The 23,130-nt window shown below is 40.7% G+C and overlaps 1 protein-coding gene across 3 annotated transcripts in view; it reads left to right on the top strand.

Annotated features, from left to right (window-relative positions):
* Window positions 1-6,766: 6,766 nt before the first annotated feature.
* Window positions 6,767-23,130, top strand: part of ntrk3a (neurotrophic tyrosine kinase, receptor, type 3a) — a 240,888-nt gene continuing 224,524 nt past the window's right edge. For all 3 annotated transcript variants that reach the window (XM_039018080.1, XM_039018077.1, XM_039018079.1), the window contains exon 1: window positions 6,767-7,005. In XM_039018080.1, coding sequence (XP_038874008.1) covers window positions 6,767-7,005 — 239 coding nt within the window. The remainder of the gene's footprint in view (window positions 7,006-23,130) is intronic.

The raw sequence follows: 23,130 nt of genomic DNA, 5'->3' as shown, positions 1-23,130 counted from the left end.
TCACATTGATTCTAGTTGATTTAGGCCTACATGTTACATTGATTCTAGTTGATTTAGGCCTACATGTTACATTGATTCTAGTTGATTTAGGCCTACATGTTACATTGATTCTAGTTGATTTAGGCCTACATGTCACATTGATTCTAGTTGTTTTAGGCCTACATGTCACATTGATTCTAGTTGATTTAGGCCTACATGTCACATTGATTCTAGTTGATTTAGGCCTACATGTCACATTGATTCTAGTTGATTTAGGCCTACATGTCACATTGATTCTAGTTGATTTAAGCCTACATGTTACATTGATTCTAGTTGATTTAGGCCTACATGTCAGATCGATTTTAGTTGATTTAGGCCTACATGTCACATTGATTCTAGTTGATTTAGGCCTACATGTCACATTGATTCTAGTTGATTTAGGCCTACATGTCAAATTTATTCTAGTTGATTTAGGCCTACATGTCACATTGATTCTAGTTGATTTAGGCCTACATGTCAGATCGATTTTAGTTGATTTAGGCCTACATGTCACATTGATTCTAGTTGATTTAGGCATACATGTCACATTGATTCTAGTTGATTTAGGTCTACATGTCACATTGCTTCTAGTTGATTTAGGCCTACATGTCACATTGATTCTAGTTGATTTAGGCCTACATGTCACATTGATTCTAGTTGATTTAGGCCTACATGTTACATTGATTCTAGTTGATTTAGGCCTACATGTTACATTGATTCTAGTTGATTTAGGCCTACATGTTACATTGATTCTAGTTGATTTAGGCCTACATGTCACATTGATTATAGTTGATTTAAGCCTACATGTTACATTGATTCTAGTTGATTTAGGCCTACATGTCAGATCGATTTTAGTTGATTTAGGCCTACATGTCACATCGATTCTAGTTGATTTAGGCCTACATGTCACATTGATTCTAGATGATTTAGGCCTACATGTCACATTGATTCTAGTTGATTTAGGCCTACATGTCACATTGATTCTAGTTGATTTAGGCCTACATGTCACATTGATTCTAGTTGATTTAGGCCTACATGTCACATTGATTCTAGTTGATTTAGGCCTACATGTCACATTGATTCTAGATGATTTAGGCCTACATGTCACATTGATTCTAGTTGATTTAGGCCTACATGTCACATTGATTCTAGTTGATTTAGGCCTACATGTCACATTGATTCTAGTTGATTTAGGCCTACATGTCACATTGATTCTAGTTGATTTAAGCCTACATGTTACATTGATTCTAGTTGATTTAGGTCTACATGTCAGATCGATTTTAGTTGATTTAGGCCTACATGTCAGATCGATTTTAGTTGATTTAGGCCTACATGTCACTTCGATTCTAGGTTATTTAGGCCGACATGTCTCATCAATTCTAGTTGATTTAGGCCTACATGTCACATCGGTGCTAGTTGATTTAGGCCTACATGTCAGATTGATTCTAGTTGATTTAGGCCTACATGTCAGATTGATTCTAGCTGATTTAGGCCTACATGTCACATTGATTCTAGTTGATTTAGGCCTACATGTCACATTGATTCTAGTTGATTTAGGCCTACATGTCACATTGATTCTAGTTGATTTAGGCCTACATGTCACATTGATTCTAGTTGATTTAGGCCTACATGTCACATTGATTCTAGTTGATTTAGGCCTACATGTCACATTGATTCTAGTTGATTTAGGCCTACATGTCACATTGATTCTAGTTGATTTAGGCCTACATGTCAGATCGATTTTAGTTGATTTAGGCCTACACGTCACATTGATTCTAGTTGGTTTAGGCATACATGTCACATTGATTCTAGTTGATTTAGGTCTACATGTCACATTGATTCTAGTTGATTTAGGCCTACATGTCACATTGATTCTAGTTGATTTAGGCCTACATGTCACATTGATTCTAGTTGATTTTGGCCTACATGTTACATTGATTCTAGTTGATTTAGGCCTACATGTTACATTGATTCTAGTTGATTTAGGCCTACATGTTACATTGATTCTAGTTGATTTAGGCCTACATGTCACATTGATTATAGTTGATTTAAGCCTACATGTTACATTGATTCTAGTTGATTTAGGCCTACATGTCAGATCGATTTTAGTTGATTTAGGCCTACATGTCACATCGATTCTAGTTGATTTAGGCCTACATGTCACATTGATTCTAGTTGATTTAGGCCTACATGTCACATTGATTCTAGTTGATTTAGGCCTACATGTCACATTGATTATAGTTGATTTAGGCCTACATGTCACATTGATTATAGTTGATTTAGGCCTACATGTCACATTGATTCTAGTTGATTTAGGCCTACATGTCACATTGATTCTAGTTGATTTAAGCCTACATGTTACATTGATTCTAGTTGATTTAGGCCTACATGTCAGATTGATTTTAGTTGATTTAGGCCTACATGTCACTTCGATTCTAGGTTATTTAGGCCGACATGTCTCATCAATTCTAGTTGATTTAGGCCTACATGTCACATCGGTGCTAGTTGATTTAGGCCTACATGTCACATTGATTCTAGTTGATTTAGGCCTACATATCAGATTGATTCTAGCTGATTTAGGCCTACATGTCACATGGATTCTAGTTGATTTAGGCCTAAATGTCACATTGATTCTAGTTGATTTAGGCCTACATGTCACATTGATTCTAGTTGATTTAGGCCTACATGTCACATTGATTCTAGTTGATTTAGGCCTACATGTTACATTGATTCTAGTTGATGTAAGCCTACATGTCACATTAATTCTAGTTGATTTAGGCCTACATGTCACATTGATTCTAGTTGATTTAGGCCGACATGTCACATTGATTCTAGTTGATTTAGGCCTACATGTCACATTGATTCTAGTTGTTTTAGGCCTACATGTCACATTGATTCTAGTTGATTTAGGCCTACATGTCACATTGATTCTAGTTGATTTAGGCCTACATGTCACATTGATTCTAGTTGATTTAGGCCTATATGTCCGATTGATTCTAGTTGATTTAGGACTACATGTCACATTGATTCTAGTTGATTTAGGCCTACATGTCACATTGATTCTAGTTGATGTAGGCCTACATGTCACATTGATTCTAGTTGATTTAGGCCTACATGTCACATTGATTCTAGTTGATTTAGGCCTAAATGTCACATTGATTCTAGTTGATTTAGGCCTACATGTCACATTGATTCTAGTTGATTTAGGCCTACATGTCACATTGATTCTAGTTGATTTAGGCCTACATGTCACATTGATTCTAGTTGATTTAGGCGTACATGTCACATTGATTCTAGTTGATTTAGGCCTACATGCAAATACTCTGCGACATTGTGCCGCTACTGACAAATCAAAGCTCACTCTAGCTTCCAGCCCCTACTGGATTGGCTGTTGATACCTAGCAGTACCTAGCATGCTTGCTAGCACCCACACGTGGTGAAGTGGAATACAAGTGATAGTTAAGAGGGCCAGTTAGCCACATCCCCTCTAGCTTAGTAATGCTGTTGTCGATATTTTTCCTGCCTTTGAATAATTTAATAATTTGACTTATCATTCCAGTATTCATGAAAAGTGTTTCCTACCGATATCACTTCCTTGTCCTCCAGGGGATAGCATTCACACTCATGCACCCAGGGGAGTGCTGGTAATAGTTTGGGAATGACTAGCCGTTTACACTCTATAAACTGCACTCACCTAGCCACGCTAACCTTGCCCTCATGTGGATGCTAACAAGCTAGCATGCACCCATGTAGTGCTACTTATCAACAGCCATTGTCAGCCAATCCAGTAGGGGTTGGAAACTATGGTAAGCTTTGATTGGTCACTCGCGTTGCGATATTGGGGAGGATGAGAATCAAGTTCAGATTTCCTCAACTTTAGTCCCGCCCTGTTCAGCTCCCTTGCCCATGCTCTTATCGCTCAATGGTCGCCCCACCCACTCCATTTCTCTTGCTTTCTTTCCATTGAAAGTGAACGGCTTCCAATGTTTCACCGCACGATGCCGCTTCCTATTGTGAACACACCTCGAATGTAACTTTTGTCGCTGCTTTTACGAGGGAGTTTACATTTAATAAAGTTAGTAATTCTTGTAATAGTGTTTATTGTCAGATTTTCATCTCCTGTTGTAATTTTGCATGCACACGTCCGTGAGTCATTTTGTGACAACAAGTTGGGATTTTAAGCCCTACCTGACACCACCTGTTAAAGCTATATATGAGGATATTCCCCTAGCACAGGCTTCTTGACACAGAGGTTATTCCAATCAGTTGGTTTCAGGCCTTCGGGTTGGAAGGAGGGGAACAGACATCCTACTGGGCACGTCACGTCATTTCAGCATGAAGAATTTAATTGTGTTTGGTTGTCAACACAAGCAAATATCAACATTTGAAGGAGATGTTTCTTCTGCTTGGATTGTTCCATCTGTGCCACTGACTTAGTCTGGCTTTAATTCCAGTTTGTCTACAAATTAATCATTGATATGTTGGATTCACATCTCCTTCTCAACCAAAAATCAAACTGAAAGAACAGGACAAAATCAAATGTCATTTTATAAATATAAACTCAGCAAAAAAAGAAACGTCCTCTCACTGTCAACTGCGTTTATTTTCAGCAAACTTAACATGTGTAAATATTTGTATGAACATAACAGGATTCAACAACTGAGATATAAACTGAACAAGTTCCATAGACATGTGACTAACAGAAATTGAATAATGTGTCCCTGAACAAAGGGGGGGTCAAAATCAAATCATGTCAGGATGAGCCTGCAGGAAGGGTACCACGTGAGGGAGGAGGATGTCTTCCATGTAATGCACAGCATTGAGATTGCCTGTAATGACAACAAGCTCAGTCCGATGATGCTGTGACACACCGCCCCAGACCATGATGGACCCTCCACCTCCAAATCGATCCCGCTCCAGAGTACAGGCCTCGGTGTTAAGCTCATTCCTTCAACGATAAACGCGAATCCAACCATCACCCCTGGTGAGACAAAACCGCGACTCGTCAGTGAAGAGAGCTTTTTGCCAGTCCTGTCTGGTCCAGCGACAGGGGTTTGTGCCCATAGGCGACGTTGTTGCCGGTGATGTCTGGTGAGGACCTGCCTTACAACAGGCCTTCAAGCCCTCAGGCCAGCCTCTCTCAGACTATTGCGGACAGTCTGAGCACTGATGGAGGGATTATGCGTTCCTGGTGTAACTCGAGCAGTTGTTGTTGCCATCCTGTACCTGTCCCGCAGGTGTGATGTTCGGATGTACCGATCCTGTGCAGGTAGTAGTGTGGAAATATATATAAAACACAAGAAAATCAAGTTTGACTGCGCTGGGCCTTTAAAAAATAGCCATTGATGACTTTCCAAATGTTATATAAGCCTAAATAGCATCATTGATGATATATGATTGATAAAGTATGGTCACATTCCATTTGCTCTGTTAAACCTACTCTTTGGAATGACTCTGATAGCAACAGTGAATAAGTGGAGATTTCTCAATAATCATTATCATGATAGCACATTGGTAATAGTCAGTGACAAACATCAAAGCTGAGCAGGCCTGGGCTTGGGAGGCTGAAGGGATAGCTGTGGATAGATCAACTATCCATAGGAAGTGCTGCCCAGCCTGTTGTTTTTTTCTTATAGTGGATATTATGTTGAAGATCTGAGTTGTTTCAAACATACAAATTCAACATTTTATACAAGGTTTGTCTATGTTTAAATGTGTTACCACGGTGCCATAATCCCGTGGTTGTAATTTCCTTCTCAAAACGTTGATGACTTTTTAAAAATCCAATATAGTTGCCACGTGGTTTCCACGTCACAATACATTGACAAATTGTGTTGAAACAACGTTGATTTAACCAGTTTGTGCCCAGTGGGATTTGTATGGTAAATAATGTCAAGTTTAGCCTGGATTTATTTTTGTTTCAATTTAAGTGCAAAGTGACACTGGGCAAAAGTGTATTTTCTTGTGAAATGTTTTCCTTTTTTGGGGGGTCTACCCTTTGACAAGCTTAAGTGAAATATATTCACAAAAATATATACAAGTAGGAGCAGACCAGCACTGGTCTGCTCCTGAATAATTCACTGCATTTTATCTGCATTATACTGGCTGCCTTATTAAATGTTTTTTTATTTGTTTTGTTTCCATACTTCGTCAGGCACTCCTCTAAAAAGGAGACATGCTTGCCTGGACGAACAATGGGTAAATTCTGAACATCGAACCATAGGTCTAATGATAAAACACCATAAATGAGTAGTCTGTTGTTATTGTGTTATACACACACTCTGCAATGGCTGTTATGATCTGAATTGAGCTGCATCCTGTGTTGCAGGTGTGTCAGTTTCCTTTCTGCCCAGTAGGTGGGACTTGATGCTTGGAGCATGGACCTTGCTCTCTCTCCCGTCACTGTTTCCAATGCGCTATCCATCTGTCTTGGAGCGGTGCTAAAATAACCTGGAACTAACAGCTAACGGCAGCCTGAATACAGCCAGGGTAACCTATACCATGCAGCCTAGAGAGGAGGACAAGCCTGGAGTAGATTCTTGAACCATTTCTAATTTGACGGAGTATTTTTTTTACTATTCTTCGTTCTCGTCTATAAAATAGATGGACATTACCGCAATTGTATCAATTTGACATACCTCCATACATTCACTCGCCCGCGCGCACACACCACACAATTGCAGTCAGACGGGCTCCGGTTAGGAGATTCAGAAACGCTCAAGGATATTATCCCCCAAAACTTTCAATCATGGATTTATTTTTTATTCCACCACGAATTTGCTGGTGGAGGGTATTGTTTCTTTTGAGCATCTTTCAGGACTACTTGAGCAATATGCTGGACTGCCCGCCAACCTGCAGCTGCTCTCCAACTGAGATCTATTGCAATAAGTCTGACAATGGGAAATTCTTTCCTCTGCTTGCACTGCAAGATACTGGGAACAATGGAAATAACAGCATCGAAGATCTGTTCAAGAACATCACCTCAATGTAAGTATGTCTGCCCACTGTGGGCTATCGTGCATCACATGTTGAGCCCATGTGAACCACAACTGTCCCCGTATTTTATTTGTTTTACTCTCGCCGCACCTCCTTAGGTGATATATTCAAGACTGCAAACCTGTGTCTAACTGGTCAGAGATTCAGCTGAGTCTAACACATTTTGTATCTAGAAATCCCTTTCACACGACGTCGTTAGCGTTATAGCCAGTAACCCTGCAAAGCTTGTCCTCCAGCCACAAGTAAAATGAGATATAAAAAAATCGAATTCAATGTAATTGTACAAATAGACCTGTTGGTGCATTGGCCCTCATATACCCCAAATACCGGCTAATACTCAAGAGATCCGCGTTTGCCTCTTTTCTAACTGTTTTGCATTCATGTCAGCGACTCAAAGAATTGATAACGTTTGCAAACGTCTGAAAAGGTGGTCTGTACTTAGTGAAATGTTTAAACCAAGAGATAGAAAGAGAGAGATTTATTTCGATCTGCTCTCAATGTGTAGCCGTGTCATGTTTTATTATAAGGCTACTTGATCATAAAATAATTTAACATTTTAGTCCGCACAGTACAATTACGCTACCTCTAAATAATCGTCGTTATTTAGATTTGGTTGCCACCCTGTCAAGTTTGTGTTATCAGCCAGGTTTGATGTTCCTATTTTTTTGAACCATGTCACTCACTCATATCAGTGGCTATTCTGATGAAGTACCCGCATATTGATAACATAAAAAGGCTATTTAAGCCTGTTGGGAAGAGTAAAATGTCCTTGACAGAAGGTTTCCCCTCATTTATTCCCAATGGAAAGTATTTTTGGACTCTATAAGTAATGTGTTCGTAAAAATAGAGCACGGACACGGTTGCCATACTTCCCTTTATAAGGCTTTTGTTTTATAAATAAAATGCCATTCGTTCTGGAGAAGAACCATCTCCCCCACCGCTCCTAGCTCTTTCAGCTGCAATTTTAAGCCATTTAGGACTCTTCCTCACAGCATGGTGAATTTGGATTTCACCCGTTTGTATTCACCTCTAAATGATTCGAAAAGAAAACAGAAGAATAGTAGTTTGAGAAACGAAAGAAACAATATAATCAATATCAATATATGGAGAGATTTTGGATCCGGGCCGTTACATCGCAAGCTGAAGAGAATATTTTGGTTGAACAAAACCCCAATTCATTAATGATTCTTTGATGAGATTTGCCAAGGACGAGGGTGCCATGACAACCTCTTTGCTTTGCACTGAATCCACTCAATTTCCATAGCCTGAGAAGTGATGTTTTGCTAAGTGCTTAGGATGTAGACCCCATTTGTGGGTCAAACACATGCATAATTACAACGATATAATTCTAACAATGCCACCTGGTTATAAATCGCTAAGCACACTATACAACAAGCATACAAGCACCAGTCAGATTGTCTTGACTTTGTAGGTGCAATCATTTTAGTGTGCTTGCTTACTTCACATCTCCTACAAGGCCACTAGAGGGGCTGCTGGTTGTTATTTTACAGAGATGACAACTCTTGGGCATTCGATAGAGCGACACGATTGCAAACGTTATTTTATGTAGGCTACCAGCTTTATCAGAATGTTGGAATTCATTATTCTCTTTTCATGGCGTGATTTCTGCTGAGCGCTGTCGCAAAGAGCCACTTCTTATGGCTTCTGCTGTTACGTGTGTAGGAGTCATTCAGCACCCCGTATCACTGGACAGCTCCCACACACTAACTTGGGTTGGGAGCCAACCGTGTAGGCGTGAAGAGAATCTGCACTAGTGAAATGCAGAAGTTGTTCCTGCACATACACGATAGATTGTTAACACCGATGCGATATAAGAGTAGACCTAAGGATTTCCTTGAATATACCATGACCTTGAACTAATTGTAAATGTGAAAGCTATCGGCCTCAATTATAGCTACATTTGTCTCATGGCACAGATGTTCAAATTTCTAAAATTCAACAATTATGTCGGGAATTGTGTAACAGAATATTCACAAAGATGTCTTTGGAAGGGTGTGTGTATTGTGATTGTCCAATGATGCAGCATACCTCAAATATAGGATTTTATTCAACTTCAATTGAATCCAAGTGTAGGCTTATGTATGTAATGCTTTAAATGTCATATTGCACCAAAACATCATAGATGCCATGTTATTATGTCTGAGTTTCTGCTTCTGACAGGCAGTAGGCCTGGGCTTTAATGGATTACATTGTTGGCAGTATTATTTCCTCCTGAAAATGGCAGGCTAGTATGCAGCATGAGGGGTATCATCCAGGGGCATGGTAATGTCATACTCTGTTTGGAGTGCTCTGTGTGACCAATCTTTCTTCTTCGTTAGGCTTACTGGAGCATGTTTGAAAAAGCTAATCCTTATGGACATTTCTCTAAAACCAAGTGTGTTTGAAATGGATTAGGCTGGGTTGTTTCGCTGCATAGACAATGAGGAGGAAATTATTCTCTTTGAGAGGCACATTTGTTTTAAGACTCGAGCAGCCTCACTCTTTGACCAGTCTTCAATGTTCACGTTCACAATACAACAGCTGGATGCATGATATAGCCATATATTCGTATGAATTGCAGTCACCCTGTTCCCTATAGAGGAGGTGCAAAGACACGGTTTTGGCCTTTTGCTGTCATAGACATACTGTTGGCATTCAATTTGTGCTGCTCTTTTAAGACAAAGTCCTTCCTATCACAGTGCTATCAGTAATTATAGGGAAAGCACATCTGCTGCCAATCCAAATGGCAACACATAGCGCTTTTTGTGCAGTCTCAAAAATGTTATATTTCCTATTTCCTTTCATTACTCCTGCTCAAGGTTGTGTGTGTGCGTGTGTGTGTGTGTGATTATCTGTCAGTTTACCTCACCTCATATTTTTCCTCTGTGTATACTTTGTCTATTTAGTACCCTAAGAAGAGACTATTTGTTTTCATCAAGAGTATCCATTAGGATAATGGTATTTTCTCTGTACTTAGTAAGGCCAATCTCTGTAGAAGCCAGTTTTCTGGGCATTTTTTTTAAATCCTGGAATTCAGAGGCTGTGGTCAGCTTATTTTAACCGAATACCACTAGCCTACTATATTGATGGCTTGAAAGATTACTTGAGCGTTATATACACTATATATACAAAAGTATTTGGACACCCCTTAAAATTAGTGGATTTGGCTATTTCAGCCACACCCATTGCTGACAAGTGTATAAAATCGAGTACACAGCCATGTGATCTCCATAGACAAGCATTGGCAGTAGAATGGCCTTACTGAAGAGTTCAGTGACTTTCAACGTGGCACTGTCATAGGATGCCATCTTTCCAACAAGTCAGTTCATCAAATGTCTGCCCTAATGGAGCTGCCCCAGTCAACTGTAAGTGCTGTTATTGTGAAGTGGAAACGTCTAAGAGGAACAACGGCTCAGCCGCGAAGTGGTAGGCCACACAAGCTCACAGAACGGAACCGCCGAGTGCTGAGCGAGTATTGCGTAAAAATCGTCTGTCCCCACTTGAAACACTCACTACCGAGTTCCAAACTGCCTCTGGAAGCAACGTCTGCATAATACATGTTTGTCGGGAGCTTCATGAAAGGGGTTTCCATGGCTGAGCAGCCGCACAGAAGCCTAAGATCACCATGCGCAATGCCAAGCGTCGGCTGGAGTGGTGTAAAGCTGCCATTGGACTCTGGAGCAGTGGAAATTCATTCTCTGAAGTGATGAACCACGCTTCTCTATCTGGCAGTCCGATGGATGAATCTGGGTTTGGCGGATGCCAGGAGCGCGCTACCTGCCCCAATGCATAATGCCAACTGTAAAGTTTGGTGGAGGAGGAATAATGGTCTGGGGCTGTTTTTCATGGTTCGGGTTAGGCCCCTTAGTTCCAGTGAAGGGAAATCTTAATGCAACAGCATTCAATGACATTCTAGACAATTCTGTGCTTCCAAATTTGTAGGAACAGTTTGGGGAAGGCCCTTTCCTGTTTTATCATGACAATGCCCGCATGCACAAAGCGAGGTCCATACAGAAATGGTTTGTTGAGATTGGTGTGGAAGAACTTGACTGGCCTGCACAGTGCCCTGACCTCAACCCCATCGAACAACTTTGGGATACATTGGACTGCGTGCCTGGCCTAATCGCCCAACATCAGTGCCCAACGTCACTAATGCTCTTGTGGCTGAATGGAAGCAAGTCCCCGCAGCAATGTTCCAACATCTAGTGGAAAAGCTTTCCAGAAGAATGGAGGTTGTTATAGCAGTAAAGGGGGGACCAGCTCCATATTAATGCCCATGATTTTGGAATGAGATGTTCAACGAGCAGGTGTGTACATACTTTTGGTCCTGTAGTGTATGTTGAGCTATTTGCTATCTCTCCACGGTCTCTCAGAAAGCTTGCACCTAAGAGAGTGGGAGTTAGCCTGCACATGTTCACCAAAATGTGGGGAAGCTATGAAAAGGAGGCTACATCTGTGAGTGGCCTCACTCCTCCCACACCCCCTGCTCTGCCTCAGAGGAAGATGGAGCACCTCTTTTAAACCAGAGCTCATTAACGACACAGTTGAGTACAGAGTACAGTACATGGAGTACATCTGTGTACAGACTGACAGATGGAAGGACTGTCAAAGTGTTTTCACACATCTTTATTCAACAGAATTCAAAATGATTGAGGCATACAGTATATGTGAGAAAGAGGAGGAGGTGACTGCCATTTTGGAGTGCATATTTTATGATTGCTGTTGTGGAAGTGTAATCTGTGTAAGGTCCCTTTAAGGCAGAGTGTACCAGTGGACCCATGCCCACCCCTTACCTGGTGAAAATATGGTTTATCATGCTTTATGGCTTAGAGATGGTTCATCATCTATTGTTAATTATTTATCATAATTTATCAACTCACATGTTAAGTGACCGCCAGGTGTGTTATTTCTGCTCAAGTATAACTGTGGACCCTGACTGGTTCGTATCTCTGTGGACAGATCTTTAAACCAACCTGGCGTCTCTCTGCTGAGGTCCGCTTCACGAGATCTGAGAGCTGGATCTAGGAAATCAACTGTCATCAAATGGCATACAAACATCTTGAGCTTCAGCTTTGCTTTCAGATCTATAGTTACTGCTAGGCTATCTATGATCCTGAGCTGTTCTCTAAGGATTGGCCTCACAGTGATCCTAGCTGGAGCTAACTCACAGGCGGAACCTTGCCAGTCATGCAGAAACCCAACCGAGTACTCCATCAAATGTCACTTTGTCAGTTGACAAGATCAAGTCAGAAATCACAGCGTACTTCAAATGTTTTGGATCTGGAGGCGTTTAGCTTTTCCATGGTATAGCAGCAGCACACGGTGTGAATAGCATAATGTGCATTGAGGTGGCAAAGCCACTTCCTGGATGACTGAGAGAGATAAAGCATAGGTAGTCCAATCAATTTTGTGTTTAAGAACCACATGATATAAAAACACTAAACATAATGCTATGATGAATGTGGCATGCTTCTAATCCTTTTGTGACATTGGGTAAACATGAAAACACCCCATCAAGTACTATAGGTTGGTTATATACTGTAGCATAGCCTTCAGTAAATAAAATGTGATGATTTTAAGACAACTTAGTTTGTCCATTCATGTTGGGGTTGAAACAGTTGCTGTATTTGGTGTTTTCCAACTAGGATAGTGAGCGGTCAGTCCAACGACCCCACTGATGACCTTGAGGGATTGAAAAGCTTTTTGGTCACCATTACTACTGGGATGGAAATATACCTGCATGCATGACTGACCTTTCATATTATTCATTATGATTTCCAATAACATTAGCGACCGTTGTCCCCTTTTGAAATTTATAACAGAAAGCATACTCCCTCTTGTCTTGTTGTCCACCCCTACTGAAAAGGCATTATGTATTTGACTAGGGCCATTATGCTACTGTCCCCTTCGTGGTACCACCCGTGTGTGTGACCCCTAATGTGCATTATGCAGAGGGCAACCCTGTTTATGAAATAGATAATGGCACAGATCAATTGCAGTGATAGTCTTATATTATAGACCCATGTACTGTATGTCTGTACGTGTTTATGTGACAACTGACACTGTCAAGGTCCAACAAATCAATTTCATCGGAAACAATATTTTTGTTTGTGTGATGTTTTGGGGGAAGAAATTGTTAGGGTGTACATTATGTTATATGGTATTGATCTTTGAGATCCTTTCTCCTCCAACGTGTTTCCCAGTTGGGAATATCCATTTATATGAAATTGTTCAGAACACGATGTTCACTGTAATAGATGGACAGGTCATGTGCAACAGTGCTTCTGTACATCATGCTTACTGAACTTTTGCAACTATTATTCTCTCAATTCACGGAATGCATATGCACTGTATTGAGTCCCTGGGTCAATTCTTGCAACCATTCGTCTCTCAATACACGGAATGCATGCATTGAGTCCCCGTTTCATTGTTTTTACATTCCTGCCTGTTTATTAAGATGATCAATGTCAGTCTCGTTTAACTCTCTGACCTCATTGGTATGTGCATTCCCTGGTGTGGAGAACATGAGCAATGACTGGACTCTTAATTGATCTATTGTAAAGAATGAATGCACATACAGTCTGTGACATTGCATCTGATGGCTTAAACACATTGCTGTATAATATAGTATAGAGTTTGAATTAGCAGCATCTATACTGAACAAAAATATAAACGCAACATGCAAAAATTTCAACAATTTTACTGAGTTGCAGTTCGTAGAAGGAAATCAGTCAATTGAACTAAATTCATTAGGCCCTAATCTATGGATTTCACAAGACTGGGCAGGGGCGCAGCCATAGGTCGGCCTGGGAGGGCTTATGCCCACCCACTTGGGAGACTGGCCCACGCACTGTGGAGCAAGGCCCAGCCAATCAGAATGAGTTCTTCCCCACAAAATAGCTTTATTACAGACAGAAATACTCCTCAGTTTCATCAGCTGTCTTGGTGGCTGGTATCAGACGATCCTGCAGGTAAAGAAGCTGGATGTGGAGTTCCTGGGCTGGTGTGGTTAAATGTGGTCTGCGGTTGTGAGACCGGTTGGACATACTGCCAAATTCTATAAAACACGTTGTAGACGCCTTACGGTAGAGAAATGAACATTCAATTCTCTGGCAACAGTCCTGGTGGACAATCCTGCAGTCAGTATGCCAATTGAAAGCTCCCTCAAAACTTGAGACATCTGTGACATTGTGTAGTCCCCAGCACAAGGTGCACCTGTGTAATGATCATGCTGTTTAATCAGCTTCTTGATATGCCACACCTGTCAGGTAGATGGATTATCTTGGCAAATGAGAAATGCTCACTAACAGGGATGTAAACAACATTAGAGATAAATAAGCTTTTTGTGTATGGAAAATGTCTGGGATCTTTTATTTCAGCTCATGAATCATGGGACCAACACTTTGCATGATGCGTTTATATCTTTTTTCAGTATATATAAATAGCACTAAAAGACTGTGTGTGTGTGTGTGTGTGTGTGTGTGTATGTGCCAGACAACTAACTCCCCTGCTGAGATGATGAGCAAATCACAAAATGCTCTGCCAGCCCCTTGTCTTCGACTGAGACCTTTTCTTGTATATGTTACTGGCTCCTACGTTACCAGTTCCTGTGGCTGGAGGTGTAAAGACTATGAATAAAATTATGGAGATTAAATTAACTACCTACTGTAACACTAGGGAAGATCAGTGTCATAATGGATATTTTTGTACAAGACACTGTAGGGCTTTATCAATGTATTTTTGTCCTCAGAGATGGAATGTACCTTCATGTTCGTCAAACTAAAGATTTACAATCTTTGGTTGGTTGGTTAAATCTGGCCTTATCCAATTCTTGTTTCACTGTAGATGAGTGGGTAACAATACTGGCACTCCTCTCTGCCATTGAGCCATCTACAAACAGTGGCTTCTCTCTGTGAGGAGCCTCAGCCTGCCTTTCAAACAATGTCTCCAGACCGCTTTGAAATATTGATCAATCCACCCTTTCTCTCCCCCCAAAACACTGTATATCTTCTGCTGTCACTCACTGATTGTTTTTATGGAGACATACACTATATATTTCCAGTATTTCATCATGTGACAGCTTTAGTAATATGTTGTTCATGTGACTTGTCTGGGGGGGAAAACAAATTAGAAGTCTGGATGCACTTTCGTCTCTCTGGTTCCTAATAGAAAATGATTATATGGGAATCTAATGCAATAACAATGATACTGAACACTTGTGATCTAATTCTCAGAAAAAGTGTTGTGGTGATTGTTACAATGTTTCAATCATTTGTATGAATAAGGTAATTTATTTTTTCCCCGAGGTTTCAGTTTCAGTTTTAGTCCATCCCAATACCCCCCCCCCCTCTCCTCCCTCTCTCTCTCTCCCCCTCTCCCTGCCCCCCCTTCTCTCTCTCCTGGTTCTTGCTTATATTTTATTCATTGCAGGGCCAATGAAGCGCCGGATAGACTGTAGAGCACAGTGGATGATCCTGAGCAGTTCATTTCTTGGTTTAGTTGGCAGCTGGCAGATTTACGGTGGCACAGCCTTCATTCTGCATGCTATCCCCAGACCTATGGTTCTAAAGATGCCTGAACACATCACTGAAATGACCTCCTCACTGACCTGTATATTTCAACACTATGCAGAGGTAGGAAAAAGGACACTTTCCAGGACACTGCAGCAGTTAGGGCAGTTCCAATGGTGTATGTTTTATGTATGTAAAAAGTATCCTTATGAAGTGACCTCCCAAACGTATTAAAGCACTTTATGATGGAACCTTTAGAGTTTGCGAAGATCAATGGCGGCTGCTGTCTTACGGCGTCTGTTTGAACCTGAAGCAGTAAGGTGGCGGTGCCTGTGCTGTGCTGTGCTGGGTGGATATCTGTGCAGACAGCCCCGAGGCTCTGTAACGGTCATTGATATGCAGCAAGTGCCAGTGGAATATCTCAGGAGGCAGGAGGCACCTGTTCAGCTCACACCTTCTACTTGTTCCTTACTTTCACTTTGTACTTCACATTCTGGTGGGGGGGGGGGGGGGGGGCTTCCAAGGAGGCCTTGTCTCTCTCTTAGGAATACTGGAGTTGCTTTAGCTATACATTTGTGGGCTGCTGGTATAGATTGAGATGTAACTGCTACTTTGAGACACATGTTAGGGCATATTACTGTAGGTTGAAGTCTAATCGAGAGTCCCTGACATTTTATTTCAATGTTTGGGAAAGGAAATATACTTGTAGTAGTATAACAGTTTTCCCTGCGGTTTGATAGCCATAAACAAAATGATATGAATATAATAAAGGTATGCACTGTTTTCCCCCACTATTGTTATAGAACATATATTTCAGTGTTTATCCCCATCCTCAGTTCTAAAGGAGGCTGCTAAGCTGTTGTTCTTGTTAATGAAAAGTTTTCTAGCTATCAGACTGGTGTCTTGACCTCCATTTATTTTATTGAAACCATTTTGGGCTGGTGGTCAAGAGAATGGCTAAGGTCCAAGGATGGGATGTCTCATTGCTCAGCTGATATTAGGAGCACGTAAACAGCTATCTCACCATGACAGAATGAGACCAGGAAGTCCTTCTGGTGAGTTAGTTTCTATTGATCCAACTCCAAAGTTCCCCTGGCCGTATTAAAATGTAACCAGTGCCTTGACAAATCAGCAGGGCAGCCTACTAGATCTGTGTACAGCTAGAACAGATCTGCGTACAGCTAGAGCAGATCTGTGTACAGCTAGAACAGATCTGTGTACAGCTAGAACAGATCTGTGTACAGCTAGAGCAGATCTGTGTACAGCTAGAACAGATCTGTGTACAGCTAGAACAGATCTGTGTACAGCTAGAACAGATCTGTGTACAGCTAGAACAGATCTGCGTACAGCTAGAGCAGATCTGTGTACAGCTAGAACAGATCTGTGTACAGCTAGAACAGATCTGTGTACAGCTAGAACAGATCTGTGTACAGCTAGAACAGATCTGTGTACAGCTAGAACAGATCTGTGTACAGCTAGAGCAGATCTGTGTACAGCTAGAACAGATCTGTGTACAGCTAGAACAGATCTGCGTACAGCTAGAACAGATCTGTGTACAGCTAGAGCAGATCTGTGTACAGCTAGAGCAGATCTGTGTACAGCTAGAACAGATCTGTGTACAGCTAGAACAGATCTGTGTACAGCTAGAACAGATCTGTGTACAGCTAGAACAGATCTGTGTACAGCTAGAGCAGATCTGTGTACAGCTAGAACAGATCTGTGTACAGCTAGAGCAGATCTGTGTACAGCTAGAGCAGATCTGTGTACAGCTAGAGCAGATCTGTGTACAGCTAGAGCAGATCTGTGTACAGCTAGAACAGTCACGACAGCCTTCCTTGTTGCTTCACCTTCTATATGGTGTAAACAACCATGCATTGGCTGGCGCTGGCGAGCAGAGCGACGCTTCTCTCTCTCAGGCGAGACTGGGGCCCGGAAAGTAAAGGCCACACAGAGGGTGTGGGTGTAGTGAGTGGAGAGTGTTCCCAGACAACGTGACATGGGTTTTAATGAGTCTGGAGAAGCTTCTTGTCCTCTGCATGAATAAAGAGCTCCTTCACCAGCCCCTTCCCCGCCCCTTGACCACTCTCTCCAACCCTCTTATCTAAACAGGAAGGAGAGTGAGGCACACATCAAACAGAAATCTAGTGAATAATAGCAAACACTTCTTTACCAAGTAGGTATCTTATTTGTTCTTATTAACATAATAATTGTGGTATTTCAGTGATGAGAATACACATCTAATATACTTTGAGATATGATTCAAAGAGTTGTCCTCAGTACATCGGTTTATTTACTATTTACATTTTCTCTGATTTGCTTCACTGTTTATTCCTGTCAATTAGTCTCACTATTTCCTGTTCAGTGCATTTGCTGTTGTAGTAGCAGTCTTAGACTAATGTACTGTGGTGGTTGTTCAGCTTTTTTAGGCCACTCTCAGCCTACAAAATGACCTGTCTGGTACTGTTAGCCAGACCACAGCATTTCCTGTGTTGTTTGCTAACATTTAAATGCAAACTTGTGTTTTCGGTAACACTTTACGTGACACCCATTGTCATGACACGTTATAATCATGCTATAATTAAGCAATAAGGCACGAGGGGGTGTGGTATATGGCCAATATACCACGGCTAAGAGCTGTTCTTACGCACAACGCATTGCGGAGTGCCTGGACACAGCCCTTAGCCGTGGTATATTGTCCATATACCACAAACCCCCAAGGTGCCTTATTGCTATTATAAACTGGTTACCAATGTAAATAGAGCAGTAAAAATAAATGTTTTGTCATACCCGTGTTATACGGTCTAATATACCATGGCTGTCCGCCAATCAGCATTCAGGGCTCGAACCACCCAGTTTATAATATGTCTTGTACAACGGGTGGGTTTAATCCTGAATGCTGATTGGTTAAAAGCACATTTCAGCCGGTGTCTGTTCCACAAGTTACCACCGGCTAAATCTATGACGTTAAAATACCTATTTACTCTGTTCCATCTGACTGCGCAATCCACCGTCTCATCAGCTCAGCCAGGCAATTTATAAACTTGATCTCCACTATAAAAAGCATCTAGACATTACCTCACATTTCTTTTAGAGTAACATTTTGTTTTCAACAGCGGAGATTTGTATAAACCTTGCTGTCTGTCTCTCCGACATTTGCAACATTGTTTCAATATTCAAATTCGATCTCCAGCTATCTTATAGTAATGAACGTGTAGGGGTCGGGACGAGACAGACAAGCAGCGTTTCTCAGACAGTCGAAATCATGAATCAGCTGGCATCATTTTTATGGAAATATTCAAAGAAATGTCAAATGAAAAAAGGTCAAATGAAACGAAGTGCAGTTAGTTTGCAGTCTTTAAAGCCTCAGTGTATGAAGTGATTGTATTAGCTGTGTTGTTGGCTAGCTCCTCTGAACAACAGTGTCCTAACGAGAGAACACATTTTCTATAGATACCGTCTCTAGCAACCGACATGACATGGGTTTTAATGACAACAGTGTCCGATGTGACATGGGTTTTAATGACAACAGTGTCCTGATGAGAGAGCACATTTTCTATACCAGGCGAAGTTGTGCCTCATTAGCTCTTTGTTATGGATGTATCCAAATAAATGTCACTAGAAAACAGCTTAAACAAATGCAAATGCAGCAACTGTTCTATTCTTTTTGACATTTGACGTGACTGTAAGTTAGCTGTAGTTGGCTAGCTGGCAAGCAAGGGATAAGAACATTGCCAGCCAGTATGGCAATAGAACTTTTAGAACAAACGACTGGGTCGCATCCATAGATACCGAACAAAAAGACTTAACGACGGGGTCGCGTCTCTAGCAACCAAACTGATAGAACAAATGACCAGCCGGCTTTGGTAGCAATCCTAGATTTGTGTCGGGACTATATCTCGTGGAAGGATGAAATAGTATGAATAAATTAATCAAAATAAAGTTTTTAATGAAAATATGTCAATCATTATTTGAATATTTTGTTAACCCGTTGTATAAAAGTGATAATGCCAGGAGGATATATTGGCACGGTTTGCTGGTACCAGACGAAGTCTCGGGCCTAACAACACCCGTGCCAATATATCCTCCAAACACCCGCTTATCGGGCATTATCACTTAAATAACAACTGACATAACTTGTCATAACCTGTCGTAATATGGTCATAACACTGTCAATAAGCATTATGACCACCCTGTGTCACTTTACTTATGCTAAGAAAATATACTTTATGACATTTTCAAGAAGCGTTATGACCACCCTGTGTCACTTTACTTGGACTAAGAAAATAACACTTTATGACATTGTCAAGAAGTATTATGACCATCATATATGCCAGATAGGCCTATCACGTACATGCCCTTATATCAGTTATCAGTCAAAAGAGGGTGTGTTGTCCTGCTCCTGAAATCTGTTCCTGCATTCTTCCCAGTCATCCACAGCAGAGCATTGGGGTAGATTAATGTCTGACATCAATGTGTGTGCAATTACAATGATCATTTTACATGGTCAATAAAAAATATAACATAAACATACTGTTGTCACTCAGGTTATGTTGTAATGAAATGTTTTGCCTTGTGTGGTAGGTTTTGTGGGTTTTGACACTGTTTTATAGGTGTCATAACCAGCCATAAAATAACTACCGTGGCAGGTTTTGCAGGTTTTTACACTCTTATGTAGGTGTCATAAACAACCATAAAATAACTCAAAAACGTGTCACAACAAGTGTAAATATACTGTATGTGTCATGACAGTGTTATGACCATAGTATAACAGGTTATGACAAGTTATGTCAGCTGTTATAGCACATTATGACATGGTTATGACCGTGTCATAACATGTTATGACGCTGGGTGTCAAGTAAAGTGTTACCGTGTTTTCTTTAGATTTGTCTAATTTAATTTAGCTACTTTACCTCTCTTTCAAAAGGACCTTAATGTGCTGTATGTGTGACCACAGCTGGTGTCACTGTCGACAATCAGCAAGCCGTTCTGTACTTCTGTACTTCTGTTTCCCTGCTTTGAAAAGTTTGAAAGGTCTTTGTGCAGTTGCTCTCCTTTGCGAGTCTGCGTTTTGTCTTTACAATATTCATAACTCTGTTGTCTGTTTGTAGAGTGATTTACCCAAGGTATTTTTTACTTCTTCCAATTGTACTGGCATGTCAAGTCATTAAGTGATGATTTAGAATTATTTAACAGTAATTTACCTTAATTAAGGTTTTAAAATTGATATGGGTGCAGCACATCAACAATGAATATTTAGTTCAAGTTCACTCATCACAAATTCGTCGGGATATCTTGTTTTAATTAATTCGTAATTGCTTTGGAAACTCTGAGAGCGCTGTACGGTTACCGTTTCCCAAATAATTACAACTGTGTCACCCAATGGGATGTTTGAGACTGGTAGGCCTAATTGGATTGCAATTTAAATGACTTTTTAAGTGTTTCAAACCTAAAAAATACAATATATTACATTTAAGAGTAGTGATTATATTTCAGACTGTGAGTCATTATAATGCAATAACAGCCACAGCACAAGCAACATTACACTAGGTTCTCATTATTCTATATGACTGTTAATGTATGCAAATGAAAGGATTTCCTATTACGTTTTGTATAGCTTTCCTCCATTCCCCTGTAACAGGTTTCACCAAGTAGAGGCACCATCTGTAGACTAATATCTTATCAAATGTGTGATCAGTTCAAAGTGCATTAAAATCTATTTGGCTGAGCAGAGTCTGGATGTGTGACTGACCGATAAAGCAATACATGAGAAAATGGAGGTTATGATGTAATCACACCTTTCTATTGGCCTATTCATAGGAAAGGGAGAGCACCCAGTGCCCCAAACCCCTTAAGGCTTCACCAAATTGCAAAAAAAAGTCACCAATAATTTGACGTTGGCATCCGTAGCGGTGAAACTGCCAAGTCCTTTTGCGATATTACAACAACAAAGACGTTACTTCAAATAACGAATACTGCTTTATTTCCGTCAGACATCATTGAACGTGTGACAGAACAGCAGAGTATGTACAATGATTTCTTTTAACACTACGCTGGAGCTCCTCTTCTCCGGCCAGTAGCGCTGTTTCCCCTAATGCGGATCTCAGCTTCAAAAATCACCTGGAAAGGTGTTCATGTTTGGATAAGGGGCTAATCCAGATGGTAGTAGAACTTTGTTGAAAACACTCTAGTATCAGATTATGCTGATTTCTTAGATATTTTACTAAACTGTGTGTGTCAGTGGAGGAAGGGGAGGATCATCCTAATGATTTTCATAAAACATCCTTTTAGGTAAAACAATACTAAATATATTAACATGTCACCAAATAACTCATTAAAATACACTTATTTGCAATGAAGTGCTACAGTAGCCTCAACAGCACCCTCTAGGGTAGCACCATGGTTTAGCCGGAGGACAGCTATTTTCCGTCCTCATCTGGGCGCATTGACTTCAATACAAAACCTAGGAGGCTCATGGTTCTCACCCCCTTTCATAGACTTACAAAGTAATTATGACACGCTACAGCTTGCTAGCACTGCAGTACATAACATTTGTTGAGTAGTTGACTCAAAGAGAGAGAAAGATTATTTGAACAACAAATTATTTTAACAAATGTATTTCTTCAAAGAAAATGCAGCTAATTTAGCATACTGAACAACCTGACTCAAACAGGGAGGAATGATATTGATGTTAGCTAGCTGGCTATGGCTATGCAACACTGCAATTCTTCAAATTAATTTGTATTTTATTTATATTATTATTATTTTACCGGAGTCTGCCAGTGTAACTGCTAAACTGCTTGCTGTACACTGTACTGCGTGATTGTACACATGGGTTGGATTGTGGGGGGTTACTAATGCGTTAGTTCTAATTTGTTGACTATACCATTAATATGGTGACAACGATGTCGGCTGTGTAGCGGTTAGCGGTTGGCAGTTATGCACTGAAGTCCACAAGCGAAGGGAAAGGGTGAGGAGGACAGGTAGCATATGCTGTATGTGGCTGCTATGAAAGTGAATTGTGTGTGCGGGTGTTCAGGGGTGTATTCATACCTCCGATTCTGTTGCAAAACATTTCTTAAACGTAAGCAAACAGAACAAAACGGGGAGGGACCTACCTATCAATGTTACATTGAGCTGGGTGAATGGAATATGAATGACAGACATCCAATATCATGTAATATAAATAAGGCCATGCTCATAAAAAATATATAATACTCCCTAATCTTAAATGGCATCGACCGTCACTGGTGTACGTGTGTGTGGTGTATGCCTGCCTGCTTATGTTTGCATGTGTTAGTGCATGTATACTATTTTTGTAATATTGTTTTTAGTATGATAACCATATCAAATTCTAGTATGCAGATCCAGAAACTGGTGATAAAATAGGTGACACCTACAAAGATTGTCTATTCAAACCGTGCCATGGTTCTCTTTCTGCGTCTTACCCACTGAGGGTTTTGGACATTGTGTGATCAGTGTTCATTACCACTTCCCAGTGGATGCTGAATACCAGACCTAACAGTACCGTCTGTCAATACATTTTGCAATGAGAAATGTGTGGGCAGCGGAAGCAGAAGCAGCAGCGGCATACATTGCAGGGCTGTGG

Source organism: Salvelinus namaycush, chromosome 21 (genome assembly GCF_016432855.1).
Source record: "Salvelinus namaycush isolate Seneca chromosome 21, SaNama_1.0, whole genome shotgun sequence".
NCBI lineage: Eukaryota > Metazoa > Chordata > Actinopteri > Salmoniformes > Salmonidae > Salvelinus > Salvelinus namaycush.
The sequence above is the reverse complement of the archived record's forward strand: the minus strand, read 5'-3'. Positions and strand labels throughout refer to the sequence as shown.